The sequence below is a fragment of the Salvelinus namaycush genome, chromosome 33 (genome assembly GCF_016432855.1).
Source record: "Salvelinus namaycush isolate Seneca chromosome 33, SaNama_1.0, whole genome shotgun sequence".
In the NCBI taxonomy this organism is placed as follows: domain Eukaryota; kingdom Metazoa; phylum Chordata; class Actinopteri; order Salmoniformes; family Salmonidae; genus Salvelinus; species Salvelinus namaycush.
In genome coordinates this window covers 33474735-33488974 of record NC_052339.1, presented here as the reverse complement: position 1 = coordinate 33488974, position 14240 = coordinate 33474735, and the positions used below count along the sequence as shown (strand labels likewise).

Here is a 14240-nt window from a genome sequence, read left to right as displayed (position 1 = left end):
ACATGTAAAAATCGTTGTCAAAATCTGTACTCAAGTTGATTATAAATAAATATAAATATATTCTGGTATATACGAATTGATGAGATGTTATGAACGCAGCACAATTCCAACTGGGGAATCTCAGACTTCCGTGCGTTCAAGCTGTCAACTCTGGAAAAACATGGACACCCGCAAAAAAACTGTTGTTTGGCTTCTTGCAGAGCGTCCAAAATACCTGGGAACTCATGTATAAACTAAATATCACAAAATACCTGGGAACTCATGTATAAACTAAATATCACAAAATATCTAGATACGCCATTGTTTTTTAAATGAATGCGTACGTATAAAAATATTTTGATATACTAACTTGGCGTACGCCATACACATGCATATTTTCCGTTGTAAATCAGACCCATCCTTCAACTGTACACATCGTCAACGAGGTATTCTAGGTCTGTCTGGAAAACGGCCATCATTCACCATTGATGGTGACGAAATAATATGCTGTATAATTTGGAACTGTTAGAATTAGACCACGATAAGTTTCTAAAAGAAAGAGCAAATTTGATCATAGTTTTTTGGAGGTGTTGGCAGAATGTTTTAATTTTGTTGCAATGACTTTTGATGTACAATATTTGGCAAAGGACTGTGACTCTTCCTGAGTCAAAAAAACGTTGAAAAATTATAGCAAATTATAGCAAATCATTTTATTAGACTTTTCCCCCAAGGACGATTTTAGTCAACAACTGTGTTACCGAATGGTCTGTGCCAGGTATGACTAGTAACATAGCAGTCATTCTGGATACAATGTTAAACATGTCCCCCTTCACTTAAATGCACTTGGTATCCTGCGACAGTGCGTCGGCATCAGGTGACACATTTATCATTTCCAAGTTTTCATCTCTTGCAAAAATACAGCTTTCTCTTTGACATAGGGTTGCTAATGTTAGGATTTATGCTTATGCACTATAGCCTGGTAGCTTATAGTTTGAAGATGAATATTGTTTTGTTACACACACACACACAATACAGAGGGGGGTGTGTGTGTAGGTGTGTAAGGATTGACCACCACAGGCCATAAAAGCTGTGGACAGTCTGGAGAGGGGAGGGGTGCATCACTCTGGGCCAACCAGGGTGGTGAAGAGACTGTTCAGTACCATATTAGGAATTGTTTAAGTGAAGAATCGAGGTGGACCCAAGACGGAGCTACTCTACCCAACAACCAGATGTGGACAAGGAAAACGCCAAGGGGCTTGGACAAGTTCGGGGGCCCACAAAGGAGGAGCAAGAGTATTAACCATGCTAAACCTCTACTATGATAGGCCAACTGGACAAGTTGAGAATAAAATTGTCATAGTATAAAAAATACTATTTGAGTACATTCCACAGTTCTCTGATCTACCCTGCGCAGAGATACAGTGAACCCGTATATACGAAAATTGCATTTACCATTTATAAGTTTGAGTTTAATTAAAATACTTAAAATATATTCGGGGACTCTGAATCACATTTTGTCCTGATGCCAGATTTGAACAGACGCAAATCTCTTTCACTAACTAGTCTATAGCTATTGTAGGGTCACTAGTTGACCAATTGTAAGGTCACTAGCTTGCCTAATGTAGAGTTGCTAGCTTAATGTAAAGTGGATAGCTATCTTATTGTAGGGTCACTAGTTAGCCGATTGTAGGGTCACTAGCAAGCCTATTGTAGGGTCACTAGTTAGCCTATTGTAGGATCACTAGTTAGCCTATTGTAGGGTCACTAGTTAGCCTATTGTAGGGTCACTAGCTAGCCTATTGTGGGGTCACTAGCTAGCCTATTGTAGGGTCACTAGCTAGCCTATTGTAGGGTCAATAGCTAGCCTATTGTAGGGTCACTAGCTAGCCTATTGTAGGGTCACTAGCTAGCCTATTGTGGGGTCACTAGCTAGCCTATTGTGGGGTCACTAGCTAGCCTATTGTAGGGTCACTAGCTAGCCTATTGTAGGGTCACTAGCTAGCCTATTGTAGGGTCACTAGCTAGCCTATTGTGGGGTCACTAGCTAGCCTATTGTAGGGTCACTAGCTAGCCTATTGTAGGGTCACTAGCTAGCCTATTGTGGGGTCACTAGCTAGCCTATTGTAGGGTCACTAGCTAGCTTATTGTAGGGTCACTAGCTAGCCTATTGTAGGGTCACTAGCTAGCCTATTGTAGGGTCACTAGCTAGCCTATTGTAAGGCCTTGTAGGCTTGACTGTAGGTCAAGATGTTGTTAACAAGAAACGGTATAGGACTTCAAAGAAGTCACATGGTACCACAAGTAGAGTGTCAGGGGGATTCCTACTTATTACCCTGACACAGCTCCTCCACTTCTCACGTCATTACGTCATACTTCCTATTTGGGTCTTTCACTTCCCTCTCTCTTTTCTTAGGTTTTGTAGAATATGCAGATGCACCAAATGTAAAAATAGTATAGTATATATGAATACTATAGTTTTCACGGAAAGGATTCAAGCCCTTTCTATCTTTCCAAATGTTGTTACCTTACAGCCTTATTCTAAAATGGATGAAATAAAACATGTTCCTCATTGCTGTGTCGATCACAAAATTCTCGACAAATTATTGTGGACCTGTTAGCAAATCATTTTATTAGACTTTTCCCCCAAGGACGATTTTAGTCAACAACTGTGTTACCGAATGGTCTGTGCCAGGCATGGCTAGTAACATTCTGCATACTAGCAGTCATTCTGGATACAATGTTAAACATGTGCCCCTTCACTTAAATGCACTTGGTATCCTGCGACAGTGCGTCAGCATCAGGTAACACATTTATCATTTCCAAGTTTTCATCTCTTGCAAAAATACAGCTTTCTCTTTGTCATAGGGTTGCTAACTAGCCTATAGCTATTGTAGGGTCACTAGCAAGCCTATTGTAGGGTCACTTGCTAGTCTATTGTAGGGTTGCTAGTTAGCCTATTGTAGGATCGCTAGTTAGCCTATTGTAGGGTCACTAGCTAGCCTATTGTAGAGTTGCTTGTGTAATGTAAAGTGTCTAGCTATCTTATTGTTGGGTCACTAGCTAGCCTATTGTAGAGTTGCTTGTGTAATGTAAAGTGGCTAGCTATCCTATTGTAGGGTCGCTAGTTAGCCTATTGTAGGGTCACTAGCTAGCCTATTGTAGAGTTGCTTGTGTAATGTAAAGTGTCTAGCTATCTTATTGTTGGGTCACTAGCTAGCCTATTGTAGGGTCGCTAGCTAGCCTATTGTAGGGTCGCTAGCTAGCCTATTGTAGGGTCGCTAGCTAGCCTATTGTAGGGTCACTAGTTAGCCTATTGTAGGGTCACTAGCTAGCCTATTGTGGGGTCACTAGTTAGCCTATTGTAGGGTCACTAGCTAGCCTATTGTAGGGTCACTAGCTAGCCTATTGTAGGGTGACTAGCTAGCCTATTGTAGGGTGACTAGCTAGCCTATTGTAGGGTCACTAGCTAGCCTATTGTAGGGTCACTAGCTAGCCTATTGTAGGGTCACTAGCTAGCCTATTGTAGGGTCACTAGCTAGCCTATTGTAGGGTCACTAGCTAGCCTATTGTAGGGTCACTAGCTAGCCTATTGTAGGGTCACTAGCTAGCCTATTGTAGAGTTGCTTGTGTAATGTAAAGTGTCTAGCTATCTTATTGTTGGGTCACTAGCTAGCCTATTGTAGAGTTGCTTGTGTAATGTAAAGTGGCTAGCTATCCTATTGTAGGGTCGCTAGTTAGCCTATTGTAGGGTCACTAGCTAGCCTATTGTAGAGTTGCTTGTGTAATGTAAAGTGTCTAGCTATCTTATTGTTGGGTCACTAGCTAGCCTATTGTAGGGTCACTAGCTAGCCTATTGTAGGGTCACTAGCTAGCCTATTGTAGGGTCACTAGCTAGCCTATTGTAGGGTCACTAGCTAGCCTATTGTAGGGTCACTAGCTAGCCTATTGTGGGGTCACTAGTTAGCCTATTGTAGGGTCACTAGCTAGCCTATTGTAGGGTCGCTAGCTAGCCTATTGTAGGGTCGCTAGCTAGCCTATTGTAGGGTCGCTAGCTAGCCTATTGTAGGGTCGCTAGCTAGCCTATTGTAGGGTCGCTAGCTAGCCTATTGTAGGGTCGCTAGCTAGCCTATTGTAGGGTCGCTAGCTAGCCTATTGTAGGGTCACTAGCTAGCCTATTGTAAGGCCTTGTAGGCTTGACTGTAGGTCAAGATGTTGTTAACAAGAAACGGTATAGGACTTCAAAGAAGTCCAAACATTTGGACTTCTTTGAAGTCCTTACAGCCTTATGCTAAAATTGATTAAATAAAACATGCTCCTCATTATTGCTGTGTCGATCACGAAATTTCGTCAGCTGTGATTGTCAATCAAATAACTGCATACTCTGATTTGTCTTTATGTTAGGTCCTGATCTGGCTTTGCCAAATGGCTGTGGGCTACACTCCTTTAGCAGACAACATTTTGCTTAGAATTCCGAATCATTATTTTATAGTATGAAGAATACAATTGAACAAAGCTGAATAGATTACAAACGATATTTTCTCCAAGCGATTTGAGGGAGTGCGCACACGTGGCTATTCTGTGGCGAGCGATTAACAAAGAAATAGATACTCCTATATTCTTAATTTAGAGTTATTCATGTAAGTTTAGGCTATATGTTTTGATTTGTAATACATTATAAGGCTGCATGATGTGACTCTAATGATGATTTGAAAAAAGTCGCTTGAAAGGCAAAGAAAGCAAAGCTCTGATTTGTTTTTTTGTGCAGGCTGTACACACTGTCTGTACATCAGTCACTCATTCACAATTTGACAAGCATTTGATAATGCCTAGAATTTCACGGCGGTGGCGGCATCCCCTTTGTGTGGCCGTAATGCATCCTAAAAACAATCCATGCCCTTCGCGACCAGTTGTCTTTGTGCTCTTCTGCCCGAGTGCTGCACGCTCCATCACGTGATCAGGTCTTTCTCACAGGCTACAAGTGAAGACAGACACATCGTGGACGCAACTGCTCTTGTCCTTATTCCGAGGTGCATATTGAAGATATAAGAACTGTCCACATTTACTTTTCGTCAGCCAACATGATGAGTAGGTCTAACGAACGCAAAAGCACTAGCCTATGTCAGTCTACTATCCCCCATGGTACAAAAGTCGACCTATTATGTGCGAGAAATAAATATTCCAAATATAGTCTTGGACAGTTGTGGGATGCGATAGATCCCAAATGAATACAACCACTAGAATAAAAAAAAACTATTTGATGCAATGTGGCTGATGCAACAGACTTTTAGCTTAAAATGTTGATCAACTATTAGGCTTCTTCACATTATAAGCGCAGCAATGTGCACACGGCAGTAGGCTATAAACACAAATGTTCCATTAGCGGAAAACACCATTATCAAAAGTGACCGCAAATGCAACTATGCATGTAATGCTGTTATTATAAAGGTGCATTTTTATGGTGAAAATGATCTTCCCCAAACTTGAAACTCACACGCTGCTTATGTATGTAGTTAGGCTCTACAACCCTTGTAAAGCAGATTAATGTGCTTAATTTTAAGAAGTTATTTGGCCACTTTAGTTGTGATACAAACCTTATTAAAACATATAGGCCTATGGGCTAGGCTACATGAGGTGTGCGACTGTGATTCGAAAAAGTCTAGGGAAAAAAAGACATTGTTTCTTATGCTGGGCATCATTCACAAGTGATAATAAATGATTCACAATTGATAGATTAATATTGTCTCCCATCAGTCTATTCTTAATGTAATCTTGTCTTTACATATACAAATATTATATATGTGACATTTGTTTTAATTTAGAATGGACCGTTATCATGCACCTGTCTCGAAACAGAGGCAGCGGGAAAAATACATGTCATCTATGCACTTAAATAGCGAATGGATGTTACTTTTTACCATGGTTTATTTTCTCCTGTTACTCCTGTTGTAAAAATAAGCAATGTGCTTTAATATTAGGAAAGTTGAGAAATAAATATAGTAGGCCAAGCCATCCAACCTTACAGAGCTTGAGAAGATCTGCAGTGATGAATGGGAGAAACTCCCCAAATACAGGTGTGCTTGTAACGTTATACCCAAGAAGACTCAAGGTGCTTCAACAAAGTACTGAGTAAAGGGTCTGAATTCTTATGTAAATGTGATATTTACATTTTTTTAAATATTTTTTTTATACATTTGCAAAAATAAAAAATAAACTGTTTTTGGTTTGTCATTTGTGTGTGTAGATTGACGAGGGGGAAAAAAGATTTAATCAAATCAAATGTATTTATATAGCCCTTCGTACATCAGCTGATGTCTCAAAGTGCTGTACAGAAACCCAGCCTAAAACCAGGTGTAGAAGCACCTGCATTCCATTGCAGAATAAGGTCAAGGGGTCCCGAATGCATTGTAGCTTTGCTCCTTGGCGTCTTTTGTAGTTTCAGCTGTGTTCTTTGTGTCAGTTGCTCTGACTAGTTGTGTTAACAACAACAAAAAAATGCACTTTGAGATTATTCTGTATAATGAAAAGTGCTTTATAAATGAAATAAATTATTATTATGTATTATTATAAATACTATACTATATACTAAATACTATGGTGATTAATATAGTGTTTTTGCGGATTGTAGTATACTGTAGAATTTACTGTAGTGTTTTTGCAGACATTACTGTAGTATTTACTATTGAGTTTTTTGTTTTATTATCTTTGAGATAGAGTCTTTCTCCTTCAGGAAACCCACTGGAGAAATACAAAAAGGGCACATTTTCCGTAACCTGTAGGTAGATAGGACTGTGGTCTGAACGGATAGGTCAGAGCTTCTGCTCTTTTCTATAACCTGTAGGGAACACAACATACTGTATACAGTATATGGTCTATACTTGGCATGTAGATTTTTACTATAGTTAATAAATGTCGTGTTTTTGTGGACATTACTGTAGTATTTACTACAGTGTTATTTCTGATAATACTTTAGTGGTTACTATAGCATTATACAGTATACTATAACATTCTATAGTAAGTACTACACATGATCGAGGGATACTACAGTGTGTAGTATAGTATACTACAGTTTCTATAGAATTCTACAGTAAGTACTGTAGCATACTATAGTTGGGCTTCCAAGTGGCACAGCGGTCTAAGGCACTGCATCTCAGTTCTAGAGGCATCACTACAGACCCTGGTTCGATTCCAGGCTGTATCACAACTGGCCGTGATTGGGAATCCCATAGGGCGGCACACAATTGGCCCAGCGTCGTCCGAGTTAGGGTTTGGCCGGGGTAGACCTTCATTGTAAATAAGAATTTAAAAGCAGTCCTCGAAGTAATCATCTAGTTTTTCAAAAGTATCGGTAATCTGACTACAATATTTTAGCTGGTAACGTAACGGATTACCGTTACCGTTTTTTGTAATCCGTTACTCCTCAACCCTGGTTGTAAGGTGTCCTTTGATGGTATTTATTTGTTCCACATTAGTCATTGTTGTACCTTAGGACCTACAATAGATACATATACATGTATATTCAACAACAAGGGTGTACCAATGAGCTATGAGAGACAGTAAAAAAATTATCATAATAGAGGACTATTGAAATAATATTATTTCAGTGTAGATAAGGGAAGGGCAGGTTAAAATAAACACATGACAGCCGGACAACCCAGTGTATGAATCAAATGGATTTGCATATGAATGGTGTGTAAATTAGCTGACTTCGTGATCTGTAAGGTAAGTAACTTTAATGTGTCAAGCTGATTACACTTTTTTTTTGCCATTTCCAAAACGTAGCAACGTTTAAGACATGGATTTCATGTTGTATTGTTAACAAGGTACCCGAAAGTAGTTTGAATGAATGTTTTCATGTTATCAGCTAAACAAAAGTTGTTTAAAACAGCAAAATTGTTGCGGAAATCAGCCTTGTTTGCATAGCGATGATGAAAATAACGTAATTTGGGCTGTAATGATCTCCAAACTTCTAATCATTAGGGAGAGGAGGCCAAGATGGCGGCTTGAACAGATGCTTTTTACAGAGCAGCGCACCAACACGTTTCCAGTCATTCCTATTATTGTTTTTATAAGAACTTTCCTGTGACTGAAACGATAAGTGGATCATTTATTTAAATGGTAACAAAAAAAGAGAAAGGAAAAAGCAAGCCGTTCTATTGCTAATGAACAAGAGAGAAACGTGCTTATAGACAACTGCCATAACTACGCCCTATGGATAATCTCACGCTTTCGGCGGCTGTTGAAGATGACGAGTTGCCCTCGGTTTACTCCGTGCAAACCTCCACGTCCCCAAAGAAAAAACAATATGGACTCTGACATCGTGGCTACCTTCTCCTTACTCATCAACTCCAGGTCGGAATGTCTACCATTGAGAAAATGGTAAGCGCCATGGTCATCGAAGGCTTAAAATAGACTGTGGAGTTTGCATGTGGTGAAATCAAGGATGTGAAAATGAGAGTGGCTAAAGTTGAAAAGAGTGTGGAAAAGGTAGAACAGAGTAACAATGTCTACCATAGACGTCTCACTGATCTGGGGCAATAAACAAGAAGATGAAACCTGAGACTCTATGGTGTGCCCGAGGTGGAGAATGAGGATGTTGTTCGTAACTTGTTTTGTACATAATGTGCTGGTACCGTCTCTTATGACCGAAAAAGAGCTTCTGGACATCAGAACTGCCATTACTCACCTCAGATTAGACAAAGAGTTTTTCTTCAATGAGTCGGACGGGAGGGAAATACTACAGATACCTGACCAGGCCCAGATCCCTGTCATTCACTGGAGAAGGAAGTGGAGATTTCGCAGAAAAAGATTGGGGTGCCTTGTGAGGATCAGGCGACGAGTGGCTAATCTGTCTTTGCCTTCTGTCCTGCTGCTAATGTTAAATCGCTGGAAAATAAATGGGACAAACTGAAAGCACGTATATCCTACCAACGGGGCATTAAAAACTGTAATATCTTATGTTTCACCGAGTCATGTCTGAACAATGAAATTAAGAACATACAGCTGGAGGGTTATACACTATTGGAAGGATAGAACAGCAGCCTCTGGTAAGACACGGGGCGAGGGCCTATGCATATATGTGAACAACAGCTGGTGCACGATATCTAAGGAAGTCTCAAGGTTTTGCTCGCCTGAGGTTGAGTATCTCATGATATGCTGTAGACCACACTATCTACCTAGAGAGTTTTCGTCTGTATTTTTCGTAGCTGTCTACATACCACCACAGACCAATGTTGGCACTAAAACTGCACTCAATGAGCTGTATACCGCCATTAGCAAACAGGAAAACGCTCATCCAGAGGCGCTGCTCCTAGTGGGCGGAGACATTACTGCAGGGAAACTTAAATCCACACACGGAGATTGGTACAAAGCTCTCCCTCGCCCTCCATTTGGCAAATCTGACCATAATTCTATCCTCCTGATTCCTGCTTACAAGCAAAAATGAAAGCAGGAAGCACCAGTGACTCGGTCTATAAAAAAGTGGTCAGATGACGCAGATGCTAAACTACAGGACTGTTTTGCTAACACAGACTGGAATATGCTCCGGGATTCTTACGATGGCATTGAGGAGTACACCACATCAGTCACTGGCTTTATCAATAAGTGCATCGAGAACGTTGTCCCCACAGTGACTGTACGTACATACCCCAACCAGAAGCCATGGATTACAGGCAACATTAGCACTGAGCTAAAGGGTAGAGCTGCCGCTTTCAAGGAGCGGGACTCTAACACAGAAGCTTATAAGATATCCCGCTATGCCCTCCGACAAACAATCAAACAGGCGAAGCGTCAATACAGGACGAAGATCGAGTCGTACTACACCGGCTCCGACGCTTGTCGGATGTGGCAGGGCTTGCAAACTATTACAGACTACAAAGGGAAGCATAGCCGAGAGAGGCCCAGTGACTCAAGCCTACCAGATGAGCTAAATAACTTCTATGCTTGCTTTGAGGCAAGTAACACTGAAACATGCATGATAGCATCAGTTGTTCTGGACGCTCTCCGCAGCCGATGTGAGTAAGACCTTTAAACAGGTCAACATTCACAAGACCGCAGGGCCAGACGGATTACACGCTGACCAACTCGCAAGTGTCTTCACTGACATTTTAAACGTCTCCCTGTCTGAGTCTGTAAAACCAACATGTTTCAAGGAGACCACCATAGTCCCTGTGCCCAAGAACATAGTGCCCTCAAAGCTCATCACCAAGCTAAGGACACTGGCACTAAACATCTCCCTCTGCAACTGGATCCTGGACTTCCTGACGGGCCACCCCCAGGTGGTAAGGGTAGGTAACAACACATCCGCCAAGCTGATCCTCAACACGGGGGCCCCTCAGGGGTGCGTGCTCAGTACCCTCCTGTACTCCCTGTTCACTCATGACTGCACTGCCAGACATGACTCCAACACCATCATTAAGTTTGCTGATGACACAACAGTGGTAGGCCTGATGACCGACAACGATGAGACAGCCTATAGGGAGGAGGTCAGAGACCTGACCGTGTGGTGCAAGGACAACAACCAATCCCTCAATGTGATCAAGACAAAGGAGATGATTGTGGACTACAGGAAAAGGAGGACCGAGCACGCCCCCATTCTCATCGACGGGGCTGTAGTGGAGCAGGTTGAGAGCTTCAAGTTCCTTGATGTCCACATCACCAAACTAACATGGTCCATGCACATCAAGACAGTCGTGACGAGGGCACGACAAAACCTATTCCCCCTCAGGAGACTGAAAAGATTTGGCATGGGTCCTCAGATCCTCAAAAGGTTTTACAGCTGGACCTCTATACCAGGTGGTGTCAGAGGAAGGCCCTACAAATTGTCAAAGACTCCAGCCACCCTGGTCATAGACTGTTCTCTCTGCTACTGCACGGCAAGTGGTACTGGAGCGCCAAGTCTAGGTCCAAGAGGCTCCTAAGTAGCTTCTACCCCCAAGTCATAAGACACCTGAACAGCTAATCAAATGGCTATCCAGACTAGTTGCATTCTCCCCCCATCCCCTCTTGAACGCTGCTGCTACTCTCTGTTATTATCTATGCATTGTCACCTTAATAACTCTACCTACATGTACATATTACCTCGACACAGGTGCCCCCTGTATAAAGTCCCGCTATTATTATTTACTGCTGCTCTTTAATTATTTGTTATTCTTATATCTAATTGTATTTTTTATTTTTTTAGGTATTTTCTTTAAAACTGCATTGTTCATTAAGGGCTTGTAAGTAAGCATTTCACTGTAAGGTCTACACCTGTAGTATTCGGCGCATGTGACAAATACAATTAGATATGCTTAGACTCAGACGAGGAGACTGAGATGAAGTAACCAAGGTATTTATTGAGAGAGAGAGAGAGAGAGAGAGAGAGAGAGAGAGAGAGAGAGAGAGAGAGAGAGAGAGAGAGAGAGAGAGAGAGAGAGAGAGAGAGAGAGAGAGAGAGAGAGAGAGAGAGAGAGAGAGAGAGACAGAGAGACAGAGAGACAGAGAGACAGAGAGACAGAGAGACAGAGAGACAGACAGACAGACAGACAGACAGACAGACGCTTATTCCACCATAGTTAAACCTCAAAAAAGAGAAGAAACTTAACATCCTCATTAACAATGCTGGCGTCATGGTGTGTCCGTACGGGAAAACAGATGAAAACTGCCAATTGGCTGTACTAGTAGCTATTCCTGTATCTGGCCTTACCCACTACTGACTAACCACATGAATGATTGCATGTGGCGCACATCCAAGGCAGAGGAGGAAAGTTACAGACCACGCAACATTTAATTAAAGCAAGTCCTGACTTGTACATACTCATACTGTTCTCCATTGTTGAATACTGTTCTCCATTGTTGAACACTGTTCTCCATTGTTGAATACTGTTCTCCATTGTTGAATACTGTTCTCCATTGTTGAACACTGTTCTCCATTGTTGAATACTGTTCTCCATTGTTGAATACTGTTCTCCATTGTTGAACATTTTTCCTAGAGTTTTAATTCTAACAGTGCTTTCCATGTACTGTAGGGCCATCTAGTTTCAGTCAACACTTTTTAAAGCTTTGTAGAGGAGATGTGGAAGAGAGTTATGTGAAAGGTCATTAATCTCAAGTGACACTAACGAACCTCAAGTGATACTAACTAACCTCAAGTGATACTAACTAACCCACTGAATTGAACAAGACCATTACCAGAACAGGATATTTGCACAATCACAGTTCAAATGCAGGAATCAACCTCAAATCTACCAATCAAAAGCTTCCAAAGCCCCCTATCTCGTCTCTTAGGTCACTTCCTGTTGACTCACTTATTGATTGACCTGATCAAAAGGTCGACCCCGGCCAGGATCATCAATGTATCCTCTTTGGCTCACTTCTGGGGTACCATCAACCTGGACGACATCAACAGTGAGAAGGGCTATGACAAGAAGAAAGCGTACAGCCATATCAAGCTAGCTAACGTCCTCTTCACCCGCTCCCTGGCCAAGAGGCTACAAGGTTTGTGTTTGTCCACTACTTCTGAGGCTTATACTGTAGATGTTTATCTTGCCATTAGTGGAATCTCTGACATTTGTTGTATTTACGTCCTCATTTTATCCCCTCTCTCAGGTACGGCTGTGACCGCGTACTCCCTCCACCCTGGCGTCGTTCAGACTGATCTGTGGCGGCACCTGAACGCACCTCAGGCAGCTATCATGAAGATGATCAGTCCCTTCATTAAGACATCCGTCCAGGGAGCTCAGACCACTATCTACTGTGCTGTGGACCCTGAACTGGAAACAGAGAGTGGTGGATATTACAGGTGAACAGAGAGTGGTGGATATTACAGGTGAACAGAGAGTGGTGGATATTACAGGTGAACAGATGGAAACAGATGGTGGTGGATATTACAGGTGAACAGAGTGTTGGATATTACAGGTGAACAGATGGAAACAGAGAGTGGTGGATATTACAGGTGAACAGAGAGTGGTGGATATTACAGGTGAACAGAGAGTGGTGGATATTACAGGTGAACAGATGGAAACAGATGGTGGTGGATATTACAGGTGAACAGAGTGGTGGATATTACAGGTGAACAGATGGAAACAGAGAGTGGTGGATATTACAGGTGAACAGATGGAAACAGAGAGTGGTGGATATTACAGGTGAACAGATGGAAACAGGGTGGTGGATATTACAGGTGAACAGAGAGTGGTGAATATTACAGGTGAACAGAGAGTGGTGGATATTACAGGTGAACAGATGGAAACAGATGGTGGTGGATATTACAGGTGAACAGATGGAAACAGAGAGTGGTGGATATTACAGGTGAACAGATGGAAACAGAGAGTGGTGGATATTACAGGTGAACAGATGGAAACAGAGAGTGGTGGATATTACAGGTGAACAGATGGAAACAGAGAGTGGTGGATATTACAGGTGAACAGATGGAAACAGAGAGTGGTGGATATTACAGGTGAACAGATGGAAACAGAGAGTGGTGGATATTACAGGTGAACAGATGGAAACAGAGAGTGGTGGATATTACAGGTGAACAGATGGAAACAGAGAGTGGTGGATATTACAGGTGAACAGATGGAAACAGAGAGTGGTGGATATTACAGGTGAACAGATGGAAACAGAGAGTGGTGGATATTACAGGTGAACAGATGGAAACAGAGAGTGGTGGATATTACAGGTGAACAGATGGAAACAGAGAGTGGTGGATATTACAGGTGAACAGATGGAAACAGAGAGTGGTGGATATTATAGGTGAACAGATGGAAACAGAGAGTGGTGGATATTACAGGTGAATACACTGACTTGACTTACCCAGAAAGACTCAAATCAAATCAAACTTCATTTGTCACATGTGCGGAATACAACAAGTGTAAACCGTACCTTGAAATGCTTACTTATAAGCCCTTAACCAACAGTGCAGTTCAGGAAGAGTTACAGCTGTAATCGCTGCCAAGTACGATTCTAATGTATCAACCCAGAGTTGTGAATACTTATGTAAATGAGATATTTCTGTATTTAATTTAATACATTTGTCAAAATTTCTAAAAACACGTTTTCACTTTGTCAATATGAGGTATGCATGTAGATGGGTGAGAATTCTATTTTTTAAAATCCATTTTAAATTCAGGCTGTAACACAACAAAATGTGGAATAAGTCAAGGGGTGTGAATACTTTCTGAAGGCAATGTGTGTGTGTATATATAATTGTATTTCTTATAATATTTGACTTTATTTATATATATATATATATATATATATAAAGTAAAATATTATAAGAAATATTA

At 41.4% G+C, this 14240-nt stretch overlaps 1 protein-coding gene across 1 annotated transcript; it reads left to right on the top strand.

The window, feature by feature from the left end:
* Positions 1–8334: 8334 nt before the first annotated feature.
* LOC120027920 (retinol dehydrogenase 12-like) lies at positions 8335–12761 on the top strand. The gene is made up of 4 exons (XM_038973013.1): positions 8335–8355; positions 11532–11619; positions 12175–12453; positions 12565–12761. The coding sequence occupies exons 1-4, from the start codon at positions 8335–8337 to the stop codon at positions 12759–12761; spliced, it is 585 nt and encodes a 194-aa protein (XP_038828941.1).
* Positions 12762–14240: the final 1479 nt, after the last annotated feature.